Source organism: Corapipo altera, unplaced genomic scaffold, assembly GCF_003945725.1.
Source record: "Corapipo altera isolate COAL_440 unplaced genomic scaffold, ASM394572v1 0, whole genome shotgun sequence".
NCBI lineage: Eukaryota > Metazoa > Chordata > Aves > Passeriformes > Pipridae > Corapipo > Corapipo altera.
Genome location: NW_020884872.1, coordinates 353957 through 367064, shown reverse-complemented (window position 1 = coordinate 367064; position 13108 = coordinate 353957). Strand labels below are relative to the sequence as shown.

Below are 13108 nucleotides of genomic sequence, written 5' to 3'. Positions count from 1 at the left end.
GTTTGTGTTTTTCCCCCCAGTGCAGAAGCCAGAGAAGGTTTGCTGGGCTGCAGCAGCCGGGACGGTGCGGGATGGGCTCCGGGCCTACACAGCCCTGCACTACCTGGCCCAGGCCTCTCCTGGGACAACTGTGCTGGTGCTGGATGGAGCCAGTGTAGGTACCAGCTGGGCAGTGACTGCAGGGACACCACATCCCTTTGCTGGGAATAACTGGCTGAGCACCAGAGCCTCGGGATTTCAGACACCTGTACTTCCCAAGGCTTCTGCCTCACTGCTGGCAGTGCCCTTAGATGGGTGGATTCATAGGAAAGGCCTTCCCCCATCAGATCCTGAGCCAGGAGTTCCATCCTGCCTGCTGGGTGGGGAGGGTTTTCTGCTGTTGTACAGTGACACAGCAGAGCCCTCAGATGATATAACTTCAGGAAAATGCCTTGTTTTTTACTCCTTTCCCACCTCTGCTTTGTAACTTTCCTTGGCTATAATTTGATTTGCATCCCTGCAGTCCTCATTGGAGCTCCATCCTAATGGAGACATGGAGCTTCCTCAGCCAAGGTCCTGTAATGGAAACACAGCTGGGGCTTTTCCTTGGAGCATTTCTTCCTCCAGCAGGTCCCAAAGCTCCGAGTTCCGATTGCAGGGAAGGTGGTTGTGGTAATTAAAGTAGAATCTCAGCTATTTTGCTGAAGAGGAGAACCAGTTAATGACTGAAAGTTTGCTCAGTCACTGAAAAGACCTTTTTTGGCCTCACGTAGGACAGAAGCAGATCTGTGAATGTTCAGTTCTTGGTTCAGCTGTGTTTTGTTGCAGGAGTAAGTTCATTTCTGGATACTCCCCTGACTTCTCCTGAATGGCCTTCGTGATCTCATTGTTCTTAAAGGGCATCAAATTGTTGCTGTAGGTAAATAAATTAATGAATTAATGATTGAATCTGCCTTTCCCCCCTGCAGCCGTTCGGCACCATCGCGGTTCAGCTGGCCCAGCACAGAGGGGCCAAAGTCGTCTGCACTGCCCACAGCCTGGAGGACAAGCAGTTCCTGGAGAGGCTCAGGCCTCCTGTGGGTAAGTTTGATCCTTCAGTTTATCCTAAAGGATGTCTCAAAATAGTTTTTTTCTGTCTGGTCTAGAGACTTATTTCAATAGCTGAAAACTGAAACAAAAATTGGTAAATAGTCTAATTAAATAGTTCTGAAGTTACTTCTGTACTCCATAGGTGTTTAATTTCTGGTTTAGGTGTCTTTTTCAGCATTTTTATTCTCCATGTAAATTGTAATGACTGTCAGGGCTTTCCAGTAGTGCTTGAGTGCTGTGTTTAGGCCCAATGCTCAAGAAGGCTTTTCATTGGACACCGTGGTTGCTGTGAGCAGAAGGAAGGGTTCCTAACTCAGCAGGATCCCAGTGTGGGATCCAGGTCCCTGAGCCAGAGGGCAGGTGTGACCACAGGCCTGACATCCAGCCCCACTTTCCTCCCAGGAGTACCTTCCCAGGCTGGGCTGAGCTCAGTCCCAGGTGCTGTCACACCTGGACACTCCAGGCTCTGCCTTTTCCTCTTTTCTAAACAAGCTTGGCCTTGCACACAATCCTTGTGTTGTTCCCTGACTTCTTCTCTTTGATACCTCAGTTTTGGGGTTTCATTCCCTGATAAGTAATGGTGCCACTTGGACTATGGGAAAATACTCCTGGAGTCTTTTCTGCTCAAACTTGTCCTTATTTCAGTGTTGCATTGTGGAGGAAAGTGGAATATCTCTTTGTTCAGGCAGTTTTAAAGGAGAGGATGGCACTGCCAGGTCTGGTGGGATTGCAGGGCAGTGAACAAAGGTTAGAACTGATGCCTGTTTCCTCCCCAAAATACAGGATGCTGCAGTTCAGTCACTGTGTTTAGTTGTCAGTGGATGATTTTTGTTGGCATCCAAGGAAGTGTACAGAAAAGCAGCTGTAAAAAGTGCCTTGTGTAGCCAGTTATCAAATGTGCATCAGCCCAAACATGCAGGGGTTGGGGTGAGATGCCATTACCAGGTGAGTTCAGTCCCTGGGCTCTCCCCCCTCTCTATTGCTGTCAGCAATCCTGCCTTCCCAGGAGAACTGGAGCAGTGTTCCCATCCCTCTGTGGCTCCCAGTGCCTTCCCAGGAGAACTGGAGCAGTGTTCCCATCCCTCTGTGGCTCCCAGTGCCTCCCCAGCCCAGGCCCTGGTGCTCTGCAGGTGCACAGGGCACTGCCTCGGGGACGCTGTGTGAGCACAGGGCTCAAAGGAGCTGGAGCTGCTCCCCAGACACGGAGTTCCTGCCAAATTCCATCCCCTCCCGGCTCCCGGGAGCACAGACAGCCCAGTGTGCCCTCCACACATCTGCAGGGCTGGGGGGAGTTTCCAGGGAGCTCTTCCAGAGGCTCTGGAGGCTCAGAATGCTGCAGGAAGCAGAGCCTGGTGTTACACAAGAGCATTTCTGCTGCCTGACCTGAATGGTCCTCCACAGGGAACTGCAAAGCTTTTGTTGGGAATGCAGGACCTGGCAGACTCATTTCTCTGGAGTTTTTATTTATGTTTATATTACCTCTATTTTTTTGCAACTTGCCAAAAAAAGCCCTATTTTTCCTTGTTCCAGAAGCCTCTTTTACTGTACTCATAGACATGACAGACATCAGAACTGAAGGATTTTTGGGAATGCTGGTGATGTGCAGAGGTTTGTTACACCAGGGTCAAAGACAAAACACCTAAATCTTCCCTTTGCAATATTTTATGGGTATATTTTGCTAATGATATGAAAAATTCATGAGCTAAGGAAGGACTTGGCAATTTTATTCTCCCAGCCCTGCCAGCACATTCCAGTCTGACTCTGGCAGAGCTGCTTTTTGCAGCAGTTTTGAGTTCAGTTGAAGTTCAGCAGTTTTAAGTTTTAATGTTAATATCAAATAAAGGCTCTGAGTAACCCAAGCTCTAAGTGGCTCCTCATGTCCATGTGGGTGGAAATTTTTCAGTTTTGTGCTCGTTTAGTGGGTTTTTTGGGAGTTTTTTAGCAAGGGTCTCTCAGTTTTCAGTGAGCAGCAGTTTGTGTTGGGCATAACAAGCTGCTCCATGGAATGGTTGGGAGGGGGGGAGTTATAATTGCAGCTTCAAATAAAGAAATAGAACTTGGGTACAGCTTTAAAGAGAGAAACAGTTTGAGTGCGAAAGCAAAAAGCCCCAGGGTTTGTGTTTGGGTTTTGGGGGTTTGTTTTTAATAAATCTGATCCCGGTGCCTGAAGCAGAAGTTCCTGGTAATGTTTAAGGATTTGTATTTAGACCAACAGGATGGGGCTTTTTATGTCTTCAGTAATCTCTCTAGTAAATATAATAATAGGATGAAGGAGGGGATTTTAACTGATTTTGACATTTTAATGCCCCGTGTTTGAGACTCTAGACAGAATATTCCATTAATAATGTGATGAGTTCCTTTTGGAAACACAAGGAAAAAAGAATCTATACATACACAGATATTTCTTCTGTTCCCTGGGATACCCCATTCTTTTTTTTTTTAGTTTGGTTTGTGTGATTTATTTTTTTTTTCTGTAACACCAACACTGAGCTTTCAGGGGGGGCCTTTCTGGCTCCCCTGAGCACGGTCAGTAAACCCCCAGCACATCCTTTGGGTGACAGCTTTTAAACTTTGCAGCTGAACTCCCTGGGGGAGAGCAAACCCTGGGAGAAGCTGGGAAATCCTGGGACTGCTGCTTCTCCCAGAGGTGATGGAAGAGAGAAACTGCAGTTTTGCCAGTGAGAATAACGTGACTTTGGAAGTTGTGCAGGTCACAGAAGGAGAAACTGAACTAATTTTCAAATGCTCTGTGAGAAGTGTATAATTTACAAAGGATTATAAAAAATTATATTAGTTTGTTCTCAGCCTTTGCCACAGTGGAGTGGAATTTTTCCAGCATTCTTAGGAAGGAACTTGACCAGGATTCTGATAAGTGGAGTTTGAACCACTGTGCTGAGTTAAGGAACAAAAAACTAAGCAGAAATCAGAAAACAGCCAAACTGGTGAAACTCTGGCCTTTCTTTGTGGTAGTCAGGCTTTGGGTCCACAAAATCAGAATTATTCTCACAAAGTGAAAGTATTTGCAGAGGTTTTATACCTTGTCAAATTGCTGTGATAAGAACAACCTTTTAAGAACCTGAGAAGGATATTATGGGGTTTTGTGTGCACATGGGGAATGTGACTACCATTAATTAATTAATTAATATACCATCTTTATTACAGTATGACCACATGTTCTCTTTAATTAATGACCTGGAGAGCCATTCCCAGGTTAAAACCATCAGGCAGCCATGGGATGTAAGTTCCTCCCTGCTGTGAGATCAGTTCTGTAGGGTAAGGGAAGCTGTGCTGGGAGGGCTCACCCAAAGCTTTGCTGCTGTGGTTGTTCAGAGATAATGTGAAATGAAAAGCCTCCTTATCTTTTGGCCACTCTTTGGCTTCAGTTACTCAGCTGGGCACTCCAGGACTTGGTAGTTTTGAAGGGCCAAGAAGAATAGCAAAGAATGAACTTAGAGAAGGATTTCTCACTCCTAAAGCACCACGTGTTGTCCTTTTGGGCCCAACAGATTTGTGAGTCTCACTTCTGCATCCCTGTTTTTGGTGTGGATTTTGCACTGGGTTGTAAAAGGGAAAGAGAACGATGGGCAGGGGGTTTGACTTTTTTTCTGACTCAGCTGCAGCCTGGTTTGTGATACTTGGAGAGCCCAGAAGGCTCCTGTTGTACTGGGAGTGTAAACTCTGCATTTCTCCTGGAGTTACCCCCGTGTCCCCCTCTTCCAGCCCGGGTGATCGACATGGCCCACGGCAAGATAGACGTGGCTGAGAGCTGCCTGGAGGAGACAGGAGGGCTGGGAGTGGACATTGTGCTGGATGCTGGAGGTATTCCCTGGGAGAGGGCTGGGAGTGGACATTGTGCTGGATGCTGGAGGTATTGGAGTGGACATTGTGCTGGATGCTGGAGGTATTGGAGTGGACAGTGTGCTGGATGCTGGAGGTATTCCCTGTGGGAAAGCTGCTCCTCACACCACCACTGCCTTGGGCTTTACAGCATTATTTTACAGCATTATTGGCAAGGAATGTGGCTGGAAGCTGCACCACTTCAGAGGCTTTTATTCTTTCACTGTTTTATCTTTATTCCATAGCCCTTCTTGTGTCACCCTCTAGTGGAAGCTGCTGAATTCAGCTGAAATCTTCCTCTGTTTAAAAGTGAAAATGAAAAATGTGTTCAAAGGGTAGAGCTGCGACATCACTGTTTCTGCTGCCTTGTTTTAATACAAAAATTACCCCAAATTGCCAGCACTGGCAACCTGTACCTCTGAACCAACTCTAATGGCTGAAAACTCTGCAGTTACTATTCAGTCATATAAGATATGACTCTGAATAAAGTATATAAAGCATACAAAATATTCAGAGTACAAATAAAATAGGAAATTGAGAGTTTTCAACTACTTTCAGCTGAAATAACTGAAGAACTTCTTGGAGTTCCACTGAAATGTGTGGAAATAGATTTATACTGGATTTTCTAAATTCTCCTTTGCTGAGCTCAAATGAATTTATTCTTTCTCCCCAGTGAAATTATATAGTGCTGAAGATGAATCAGCTTCAAAATCCCAGCTGCTGCCTCACAAGCACGACATCATCACTCTGCTTGGGGTTGGGGGACACTGGATAACAACAGAAAAAAACCTTCAGGTAAAGATACCTGTGGCAGCAAGTAGCTTGTACACAGAATATGTAGATATATATACAGAAAACTGTCACTCAAACCTGTAAATATTACCAGTTTCCTCAGTTTTAAGGATGGGCAAGGGGTGATTTTTTCCTTTGTTTTAACCATCTTTATAAATAACCATTCAACCTTTATTTTTTTTAAGGGAAAATGTAACTAAATAACATTTCTCTTCCATTTGCTTAAGCTGGATCCTCCAGACAGCCATTCCTTGTTCCTTAAGGGAGCCACGGTGTCCTTCCTGAACGATGAGATCTGGAATTTGTCCAACGTGCAGCAAGGGAAGTATCTCTATATCCTTTTGGGGGGCATTTGGAATTCTGGCCTTGAAAATGTCTGTACAAGCTCTGCTGCAATAGAAGACACCTTTTTCTGGGACAAAAAAGGCAATATTTTGGTTCAAATTTGAAGCAATTAGTTGAAGATTTAATTCTTTAAGTTTTTTATATTATGCAAGTGAAACTGTGGAATGATTTGTGTTGTTCTTTTGGGCATTGGATGCATCATCTGTAAACTTCACGCAGTCAGGGTCACTGCAGAACTGCAAATATTTTGGCTTCTTACCATTCCCTTATTTGCAATGTACATAAAATGTACTTATTTGTTAATGTACTCAGAATGCGTGGAGGGAAGATATGGGTGTGGGAAAAGGAATGATGGGAAAAGGAATGCCTTCTAAATGTGGGCTGGAGCAGCTGGACTGAGCTCCCTGAGCATCACATTTCCAGTCCTGGAAGGTTTGTGTGGGTTTGGATTTAAGGACCTGTGTATCTTGTGAAATTCCTGAGCACCTGGCATTAGTGTCTGAAGAAATCACAAGCTGATGGCTTTTTAAGGGACTTGAGTTTCAAATAACAACCAGATTGCTCTTAAAATGAAGGATGAACCTTGTTTTTTGAGTTTCCTACAAAGCCTAAATACAGCCCCATCTGTTGTGCTGTCCTGGGTGTTACTCATCAACTCACAGATGGCAGCTCTGCTCCAAGAATTCCCAGGCTCTCCTATGTTCCCAGTTGTATTTTGATTTATTTTGGGTGCCTGTATGGATAGTCAGGGCAGTTATCTGGCCCCAAAGTCTGTCCTCTTCATCCTGCACAGAAAATGCCATTGATTAATTGATTAATAATTGATTAATGTTGTACTAGTGCAGGCTGCACTTGTATTTCATATTGAATATTTTTATATTGAAAGAATTGAAATATTCCATATTTCATTTCTTCATCCTATTGCAGGAAAAGTCTCTCATATAGGAACAAGTGCAAAAGTCTGATCTAAAGATTGGAACTGAGATTCATTTTCCTTTTGCCTGGATCCTGCTGGGCTTGTATCAGTACAGGGCTCTGACCAGCAAACTTGATTATGTAGAGGTTTCTCTCCAGCTCTGTTGTTCCTTGACACTCCTCCTGGATACCCATCCTAGAAGATATCATGGAGAAATTATCAAGTGGCGTTTTCAGGTGAGAGATCTCAGGGGGGTTGTGGGTTTTTTTACTTCAGCATTAGAAGCAGAAAACTCTTGCCAGCTCTAACACTCCTGAGAAGAGTTTCAGGAGAGAGGAACGCTCCCATAATGAGGTGGGATCCCTTCCCTCAAAAGCAGGATAACTGTTGCTGTTGAGCAAAACCCTCACCACCACCCCTTTTTTCCCCCCTCTAAGGTTATACTTTTATTAAATTCTGTTTCCTGTTTGCTTTTTGGGATTTTCCCTCCTCCTGTGCACTCGAGCAAAGCTATAAGACTTTTATTTTGTTTAAGGAGTGAGGTTTACACAGTAAAGTCTGTCCTGTGACATCCCTGTAGATCTGAGTTGGCTCAGCAGACACTTTTACTCTTTCCCTTTAGGCCTCAGCTGGATGAACCGATCCCACTGTACGAGGCCAAAGTTTCTATGGAGATTGTTCAGAAGAATCAAGCCAGAAAAAGACAAGTCATCCAGTTCTGACAGGCAATCTCCTGATTTCTAAGCCTGTAGGAGACAAAGAAACGTAATATATTTGTGGAGTGAATCAGTGTAGGCTTTCAGACAGTTCTGTAACCAGAATTTAAACATCCTTTGTACCTCAGCACAAATGGTCTCGAAGCTCCTGCGACTTCAGGGTATTTTTTAATCCACATGAGCAGAATGTTCCCATCAGCAGCTTCCAAGGAAGCAGCCTTGACCTACAGATCTTGTCTGCCCTGCCCTAGTTACAAACATCAGTAACATCTACAGCCAAACCCAGCTGCTGTTGGGTTTCAACTGTAAGAAATTAAAGGGGGGAAAAAAAAAATCATCCAAACCCACAATTAATCTGTCTTCTGTCACTCCCTGGATTTGGAGCAGGTTCCTGATAAATGATGCACGGGAAGTGTATGAAAACAGGAGGAAATCTGATTTTACTGCTCGTGTGATGTAATGCAGCCCCAAAAAGAAGTGATGCTGTCATGCACGTGTGTACACACACGCCTAAAGCACGTGAACCCTCCCTTAGTGCCGCAGTTATTCTGAAACCTTCTACCCAACTGTTGATTTTTGTCTGATGCTCCTCATTTGAGCCTAAACGTTTGCAAGATAAAGCAGACCACAGGAAACAAGAAATTAAAAAATTTAAAAAAAAACAAAACCAAGAACAACCACTGACAAGACTGCCAAAGAAAGATATTTTTTTTTTATGTAGTATAGATTTTCTTTTATTAAATCTTTTGCCAGTAGATATGTTGATCCTAAGTACCTCTTTATGCCTTTTGAACTGCATTTATTTACAATCATTTATTTTTATTATTTATTGTGCTTTCTGAACCCCAGGTACAACAGACTAGTGCAATCAAAACTAGTTTCTATACCAAATAGACTTAAGAATTAGGGGGTTTTACCCCAAAGAGACTAAACCCCGTGTGTTTAGTGGCACCTCTCACCCAGCTGGTCCCGGTATCCCCACAGGTGATTTTTGCCCTGTGGGAATTCCATACACCCGACCAGCAACTTAAATTAATCAGCAGTAATTTATTATTTATTTATTTTTATCATGTATTATGCCTTTTGAACCCCATGTACCACAGACTGCTGTGACCAAAACTAGATGTCTATCCCAAAGAGACTAAAAGCCTAGTTTATCTGGGATAAAAACCCCTAGGGTTTTTAGTGTATTTGGGATAAAAGACTAAACCCTGTGTGTTTAGTCTCACATATCACACAGCTGGGACCAGGTCGCAGCGTCTCCACAGGTGATTTTCGCGCTGGTGCAGCCGTGTGGTGACTTTGACACACCCGCCCACAGCGATTGGGGCTGGTTTCCGAACGGAACTCTGTTTATGTTCCTGAGCAGCAGTTCCCTGACCCTTTATTAGTCTGTCCCGGCCGGAGCGGCGCTGGCGGGAGCCGCTCTCCCCTCCGAGCCCTGAGGGCGCAGCGATGGCGGCGCCGCTCCCTCAGCGCCGCCCCGGGGCGGAGCGGGCGGCCTTTGGTGCCGGGCCGGGCCCGCGGGTGCTGCGGGCTGCGCTCGGCCATGGCCGACCCCGGGGACCCGCCCGGCTTCCAGAGGCCGCCGGCGATGCTGCGGCTGAAGCGCAAACGCCCGCGGAGGAGCGAACCCGCCGCCGCCGCCGCCACCGCCCCGGCCCCGCGGGGCCCCTCCGCGCCCGCCCGCCGCAACCCCTTCTGCAGCCTGAACAACAACAACGCGCCTCAGCGGGCGGCGGCCCCTCTGCCCCCGGCCCCGGCGGGCGGGGATCCATCGGCAGCGCCCTTCTGGCAGGTGGGACCGAGCCCCGGCACCGGGGGCTCTCCGCGTGGCGCCGGGGAGGAGACGGGAGACACGGGGAGGGGACTCGGCGCCCTCGCCCTTTCGCCATCAACCATCGCCCTCAGTCCTCTCCCTCAGCACCCTCGCCCTCAGCCCGCGCTCTCAGGCCTCGCCCTCATCCCCGAACCCCTTTTAAATCCTCACCGGGGCTCGTCCCGGCCTCATACAAGTCAGTGCTGGACTCTTGCTCAGCACCGTGTGGGATCTTGCTCTTGCCCCAGGGGTGGGTGTTCGCAGCCTGGCCGTGCTTGGGATCAGCCGTGAAATGTCACTGCCGGGGCGTTTTTTAAAATGATCGGCCCGGTGCTTCCTTTGCTCCCTTGGGCCTTACGCTGCTGTTTCATTCAGTTTTTAGAGCCTGCCTGTGAAGAGAAGCCCCCCGGGAGAGCAGAGCCCGCGGGAGGAGCCGACATCCTCGCCCTAACCGAGGTAGGAAACAGAGTGCTGGGAAGGTTTTAGCTGTTTTCTCATTTTTTTTTTTAATAATTTGTCCTTTGATCTGTTCCTGTTTATGATTGCTGGAAAGACTCCTGTGGGTGAAAACCATCTTGTGTGGTTTTATAAGCAACAAAATGGGTTATTTCTATTAGAATCTGGTGCTGACTGAAATAATCAGCTGAGTCTAAAGTGTGCCTTTGGTTTCACTTGTGAACAGGTTTAATTTTCTGTGAGTGAACTGATGCTGTTTCTGTTTGGACAGGACCTTCATTTACCTACTGCTGTACCCAAAGTTCCCTCCTCACCAAGACAGGAATTCCCTGCAGACTGGAGTATTAAAACACGGATTCTGTTCATGTCTTCCCAACCTTTCACCTGGACAGAACACTTAAAAGCACAAGAGGAAGCTCAGGGACTTGCTCAGCACTGTAGAGCTACAGAAACCACCTTGCCCCCGAGTGTGCAGGTGAGAGCTGGGAGGGTGGCTGGAGCTCCAGCTTTGTGTCTGGCAGCTTTCCTGTCCTCCTCAAACCCTCTGGGATCTCCAGGAACCCCAGCTGTGCACAGAGCTGCGTTGTGCCTTCCAGCAGAGCCTCGTGTACTGGCTCCACCCTTCGCTGCCCTGGCTGCCGCTGTTCCCTCGGATTGGGGCAGACAGGAAAATAGCTGGAAAGGCTTGTCCTTGGGCACAGGATGAGGCCTTGCAGCAAGTGCTCAGGAGTGACTGGTGAGTGGAACCAAATTAATCATGTATTTGGTAAGATTAAGACAATGGGATTTTAATTAATCACAGAATCACAGGATGGTTTGGGATGGGAGGGATTTTTAAGGATCTTCTCGTTCCACCCCCTGCCACGGGCAGGGGCACATTCCACCAGCCCAGGTTGCTCCAAGCCCCATCCAACCTGGCCTTGGACACTTCTAGGGATCCAGGGGCAGCCACAGGGGCAACCCATGCCAAGGCCTCCCCACCCTCCCAGCCAGGAATTCCTCCCAGTATCCCGTCTATCCCTGCCCTCTGGCAGTGGGAAGCCATTCCCCGTTGTGCTGTCCCTCCACCCCTTGTCCCAAGCTCCTGTGCAGTGTCAGTAGCCAAGGAGTGCCTGCCGTGAGGGCTGTTGCTGCTCGTTCCCAGGTGTGTGAGCTTCTCCTCGCTGTACCGGCTGCTCAAGGCGGGGCTGTGTCCCTATTTCTACGTGTGCTGCCCGCAGTTCACGGTGCTGTTCCGCGCCGCGGGGCTGGGGGGCAGCGCCGTGCCCAGCGCCGCCATCGCCCCCACCACCCGCGGCTTCAGGGAGGCCCTCAGGAGCGAAGGCAAGTGCAGCCAGTCCTGCTGGCACGGGGGTGATTCACGAAAGGCAGGGGCTGTGCGACAGAACCGCTCACTGCTCTCTCTCCTCTGCCCCAGGCATAGAGTTCTCCTTACCTTTCGTAGAAGAGAGAGCCAGGAGACAGAAGAACTCCGAGGAGGATTTGGGAACAGAAGTGGCTGATGGCTTCAGAGGGGGCAGCAGTGCAGAGGATGCAGAGTAAGTGACCACCCTGTGCAGTGCTGGAATTCAAGGGCATCTCCGGGCTCCTGCACAGCCCGTTTGGAAAACCCTCCTCGGAGTCACTGCCCTGCTGACACTGATCCTGTGCTTTCCAGGGAGCCAGCTCTGAGTGATGATGATGAGGAGGAAAGCTTCTCTTGGCTCGAGGAGATGGGAGTCCAAGACGAGGTGAAGAAACCAGACACCATTTCCATCCAACTGTATCCTTCCTTTGCACTTCCAGGGGTGCGACACTGGGAACCCCTGCAGCTGTTACAGTGCTGTGGTACAGATTTAGGTTCTCTCAGAGCTTTTGAGAGCTGTTTTCCAGATACGAATCCTCCCATTCCTGCATGCTAAGAGCCTGTGCATGTCTTCTGGAGTTCCTTTACAAGAACTTCCAGGAATCTGAAGCCAGGATTAAGATGCTGCTTAATATTTGAAGAACAAACCAGTGCAAACTCGGTGTGGTTTGGCTTTTGGGCTTGAAGGACTCGATTGGTCAGAGGGGGCGGGGGGGCTGTGCTGCTCCAGCTCTGCCTTTGCACAGGGATGTTTCCCTCCTGCCCGTGGTTATGCCGTGACTCCCGTTCCCAGGCGCAAGGAGAAGCAGGAGGTGCAGGTGGATCACAGGCCCGAGTCGCTGGCGCTGGTGAGGGGCTCGGACACGCTGACCCTGCTCAACCTGCTCATCAACTGCCGCAGCCTGGTGGCCGTGGCGGGGCCGCAGGCGGGGCTGCCCCCCACGCTGCTGTCCCCCGTGGCCTTCCGGGGGGGCACCATGCACACGCTCAAGGTGAGGCCCTGCCACAGGGGGAGGAGGGTTCCTCACCCCCGGCCTGGTGTCCTTTCCCTCAGGCACCACGGAGAGGGGTTTGTGGCTGGAGCCAGAGCCAGCCTGGTGTGTGCAGTCCAGCCTGTTCCTAAACCCCCTGCACCCACACACGGCCCTGTGCTGCACGGATGGCCCCAGGTTCCCCTCCTGCACCTCAGACAGGCAGGACTGCCCGGGGGGAAAAGGGGGCTAAAAGGTTCCTCCCAAGTTCTTGTGGGGTCTGAGGCTGTCCTGGCCCTTTGCACCAAGGACCTTCTGAGCCACAGCTCACCAGCTGTTCCTGTAAGGGGGGATTTGGGCTGGCAGGGACCTTAAGGATCGTCCAGTGCCACCCCCTGCCATGGGCAGGGACACCTTCCACTAGACCAGGTTGCTCCAAGCCCCATCCAACCTGGCACTGGACACTTCAGGGCCAGCCACAGCTTCTCTGGGCAACCTGTGCCAGCGCCTCCCCACCCTCCCAGCCAGGAATTTCTACCCAGTAAGAACAGGATGAGCTGCTTATTCCACCAGAGAAGTCCACCCTGTTCTTTGCACCGATTCCTACAATCCCCACAGCATTCCTGCACTCCAGGTGGTGCATTTCAGGAGTAAAGCCATGGCAGTGCTGGTGCACTGAACAGGGAGTTGACAATGTTGAGAAGTGTTTCCATTTCCCGTGGCCCCGTGGTGTCAGAGTGGGTGGGAGCTGGTGGGGCTGTGCTGAGGGCAGTGCTGATCCCTGCTGTGCCCCCCCATCCCTGCTGTGCCCCTGATCCCTGCTGTGCCCCTGATCCCTGCTGT

The 13108-nt window shown here is 49.1% G+C and overlaps 2 protein-coding genes across 6 annotated transcripts in view; both read left to right on the top strand.

Moving 5' to 3' along the window:
• Nucleotides 1-8021, top strand: part of CRYZL1 (crystallin zeta like 1) — a 12564-nt gene extending 4543 nt beyond the window's left edge. Inside the window, exons 6-13 of one of the 4 annotated variants that reach the window (XM_027634412.1) lie at nucleotides 21-154; nucleotides 948-1059; nucleotides 4789-4887; nucleotides 4937-4969; nucleotides 5579-5700; nucleotides 5925-6030; nucleotides 7149-7194; nucleotides 7581-8021. In XM_027634412.1, the coding sequence (XP_027490213.1) occupies nucleotides 21-154; nucleotides 948-1059; nucleotides 4789-4887; nucleotides 4937-4969; nucleotides 5579-5700; nucleotides 5925-6030; nucleotides 7149-7194; nucleotides 7581-7680 (752 nt within the window). In that variant the 3' untranslated portion in view covers nucleotides 7681-8021. Of the gene's footprint in view, nucleotides 1-20; nucleotides 155-947; nucleotides 1060-4788; nucleotides 5240-5578; nucleotides 5701-5924; nucleotides 6031-7148; nucleotides 7195-7580 lie in introns of those variants that run through there. The other 3 variants (XM_027634418.1, XM_027634434.1, XM_027634427.1) reach the window with 3 other exon arrangements.
• Nucleotides 8022-9208: 1187 nt separating this feature from the next.
• Nucleotides 9209-13108, top strand: part of DONSON (downstream neighbor of SON) — a 4991-nt gene continuing 1091 nt past the window's right edge. Inside the window, exons 1-8 of one of the 2 annotated variants that reach the window (XM_027634368.1) lie at nucleotides 9209-9472; nucleotides 9869-9949; nucleotides 10221-10424; nucleotides 10507-10685; nucleotides 11094-11272; nucleotides 11367-11487; nucleotides 11607-11711; nucleotides 12088-12286. In XM_027634368.1, coding sequence (XP_027490169.1) covers nucleotides 9224-9472; nucleotides 9869-9949; nucleotides 10221-10424; nucleotides 10507-10685; nucleotides 11094-11272; nucleotides 11367-11487; nucleotides 11607-11711; nucleotides 12088-12286 — 1317 coding nt within the window. In that variant the 5' untranslated portion in view covers nucleotides 9209-9223. Of the gene's footprint in view, nucleotides 9473-9868; nucleotides 9950-10220; nucleotides 10425-10506; nucleotides 10686-11093; nucleotides 11273-11366; nucleotides 11488-11606; nucleotides 11737-12087; nucleotides 12287-13108 lie in introns of both variants that reach the window. The other variant, XM_027634377.1, reaches the window with a different exon arrangement.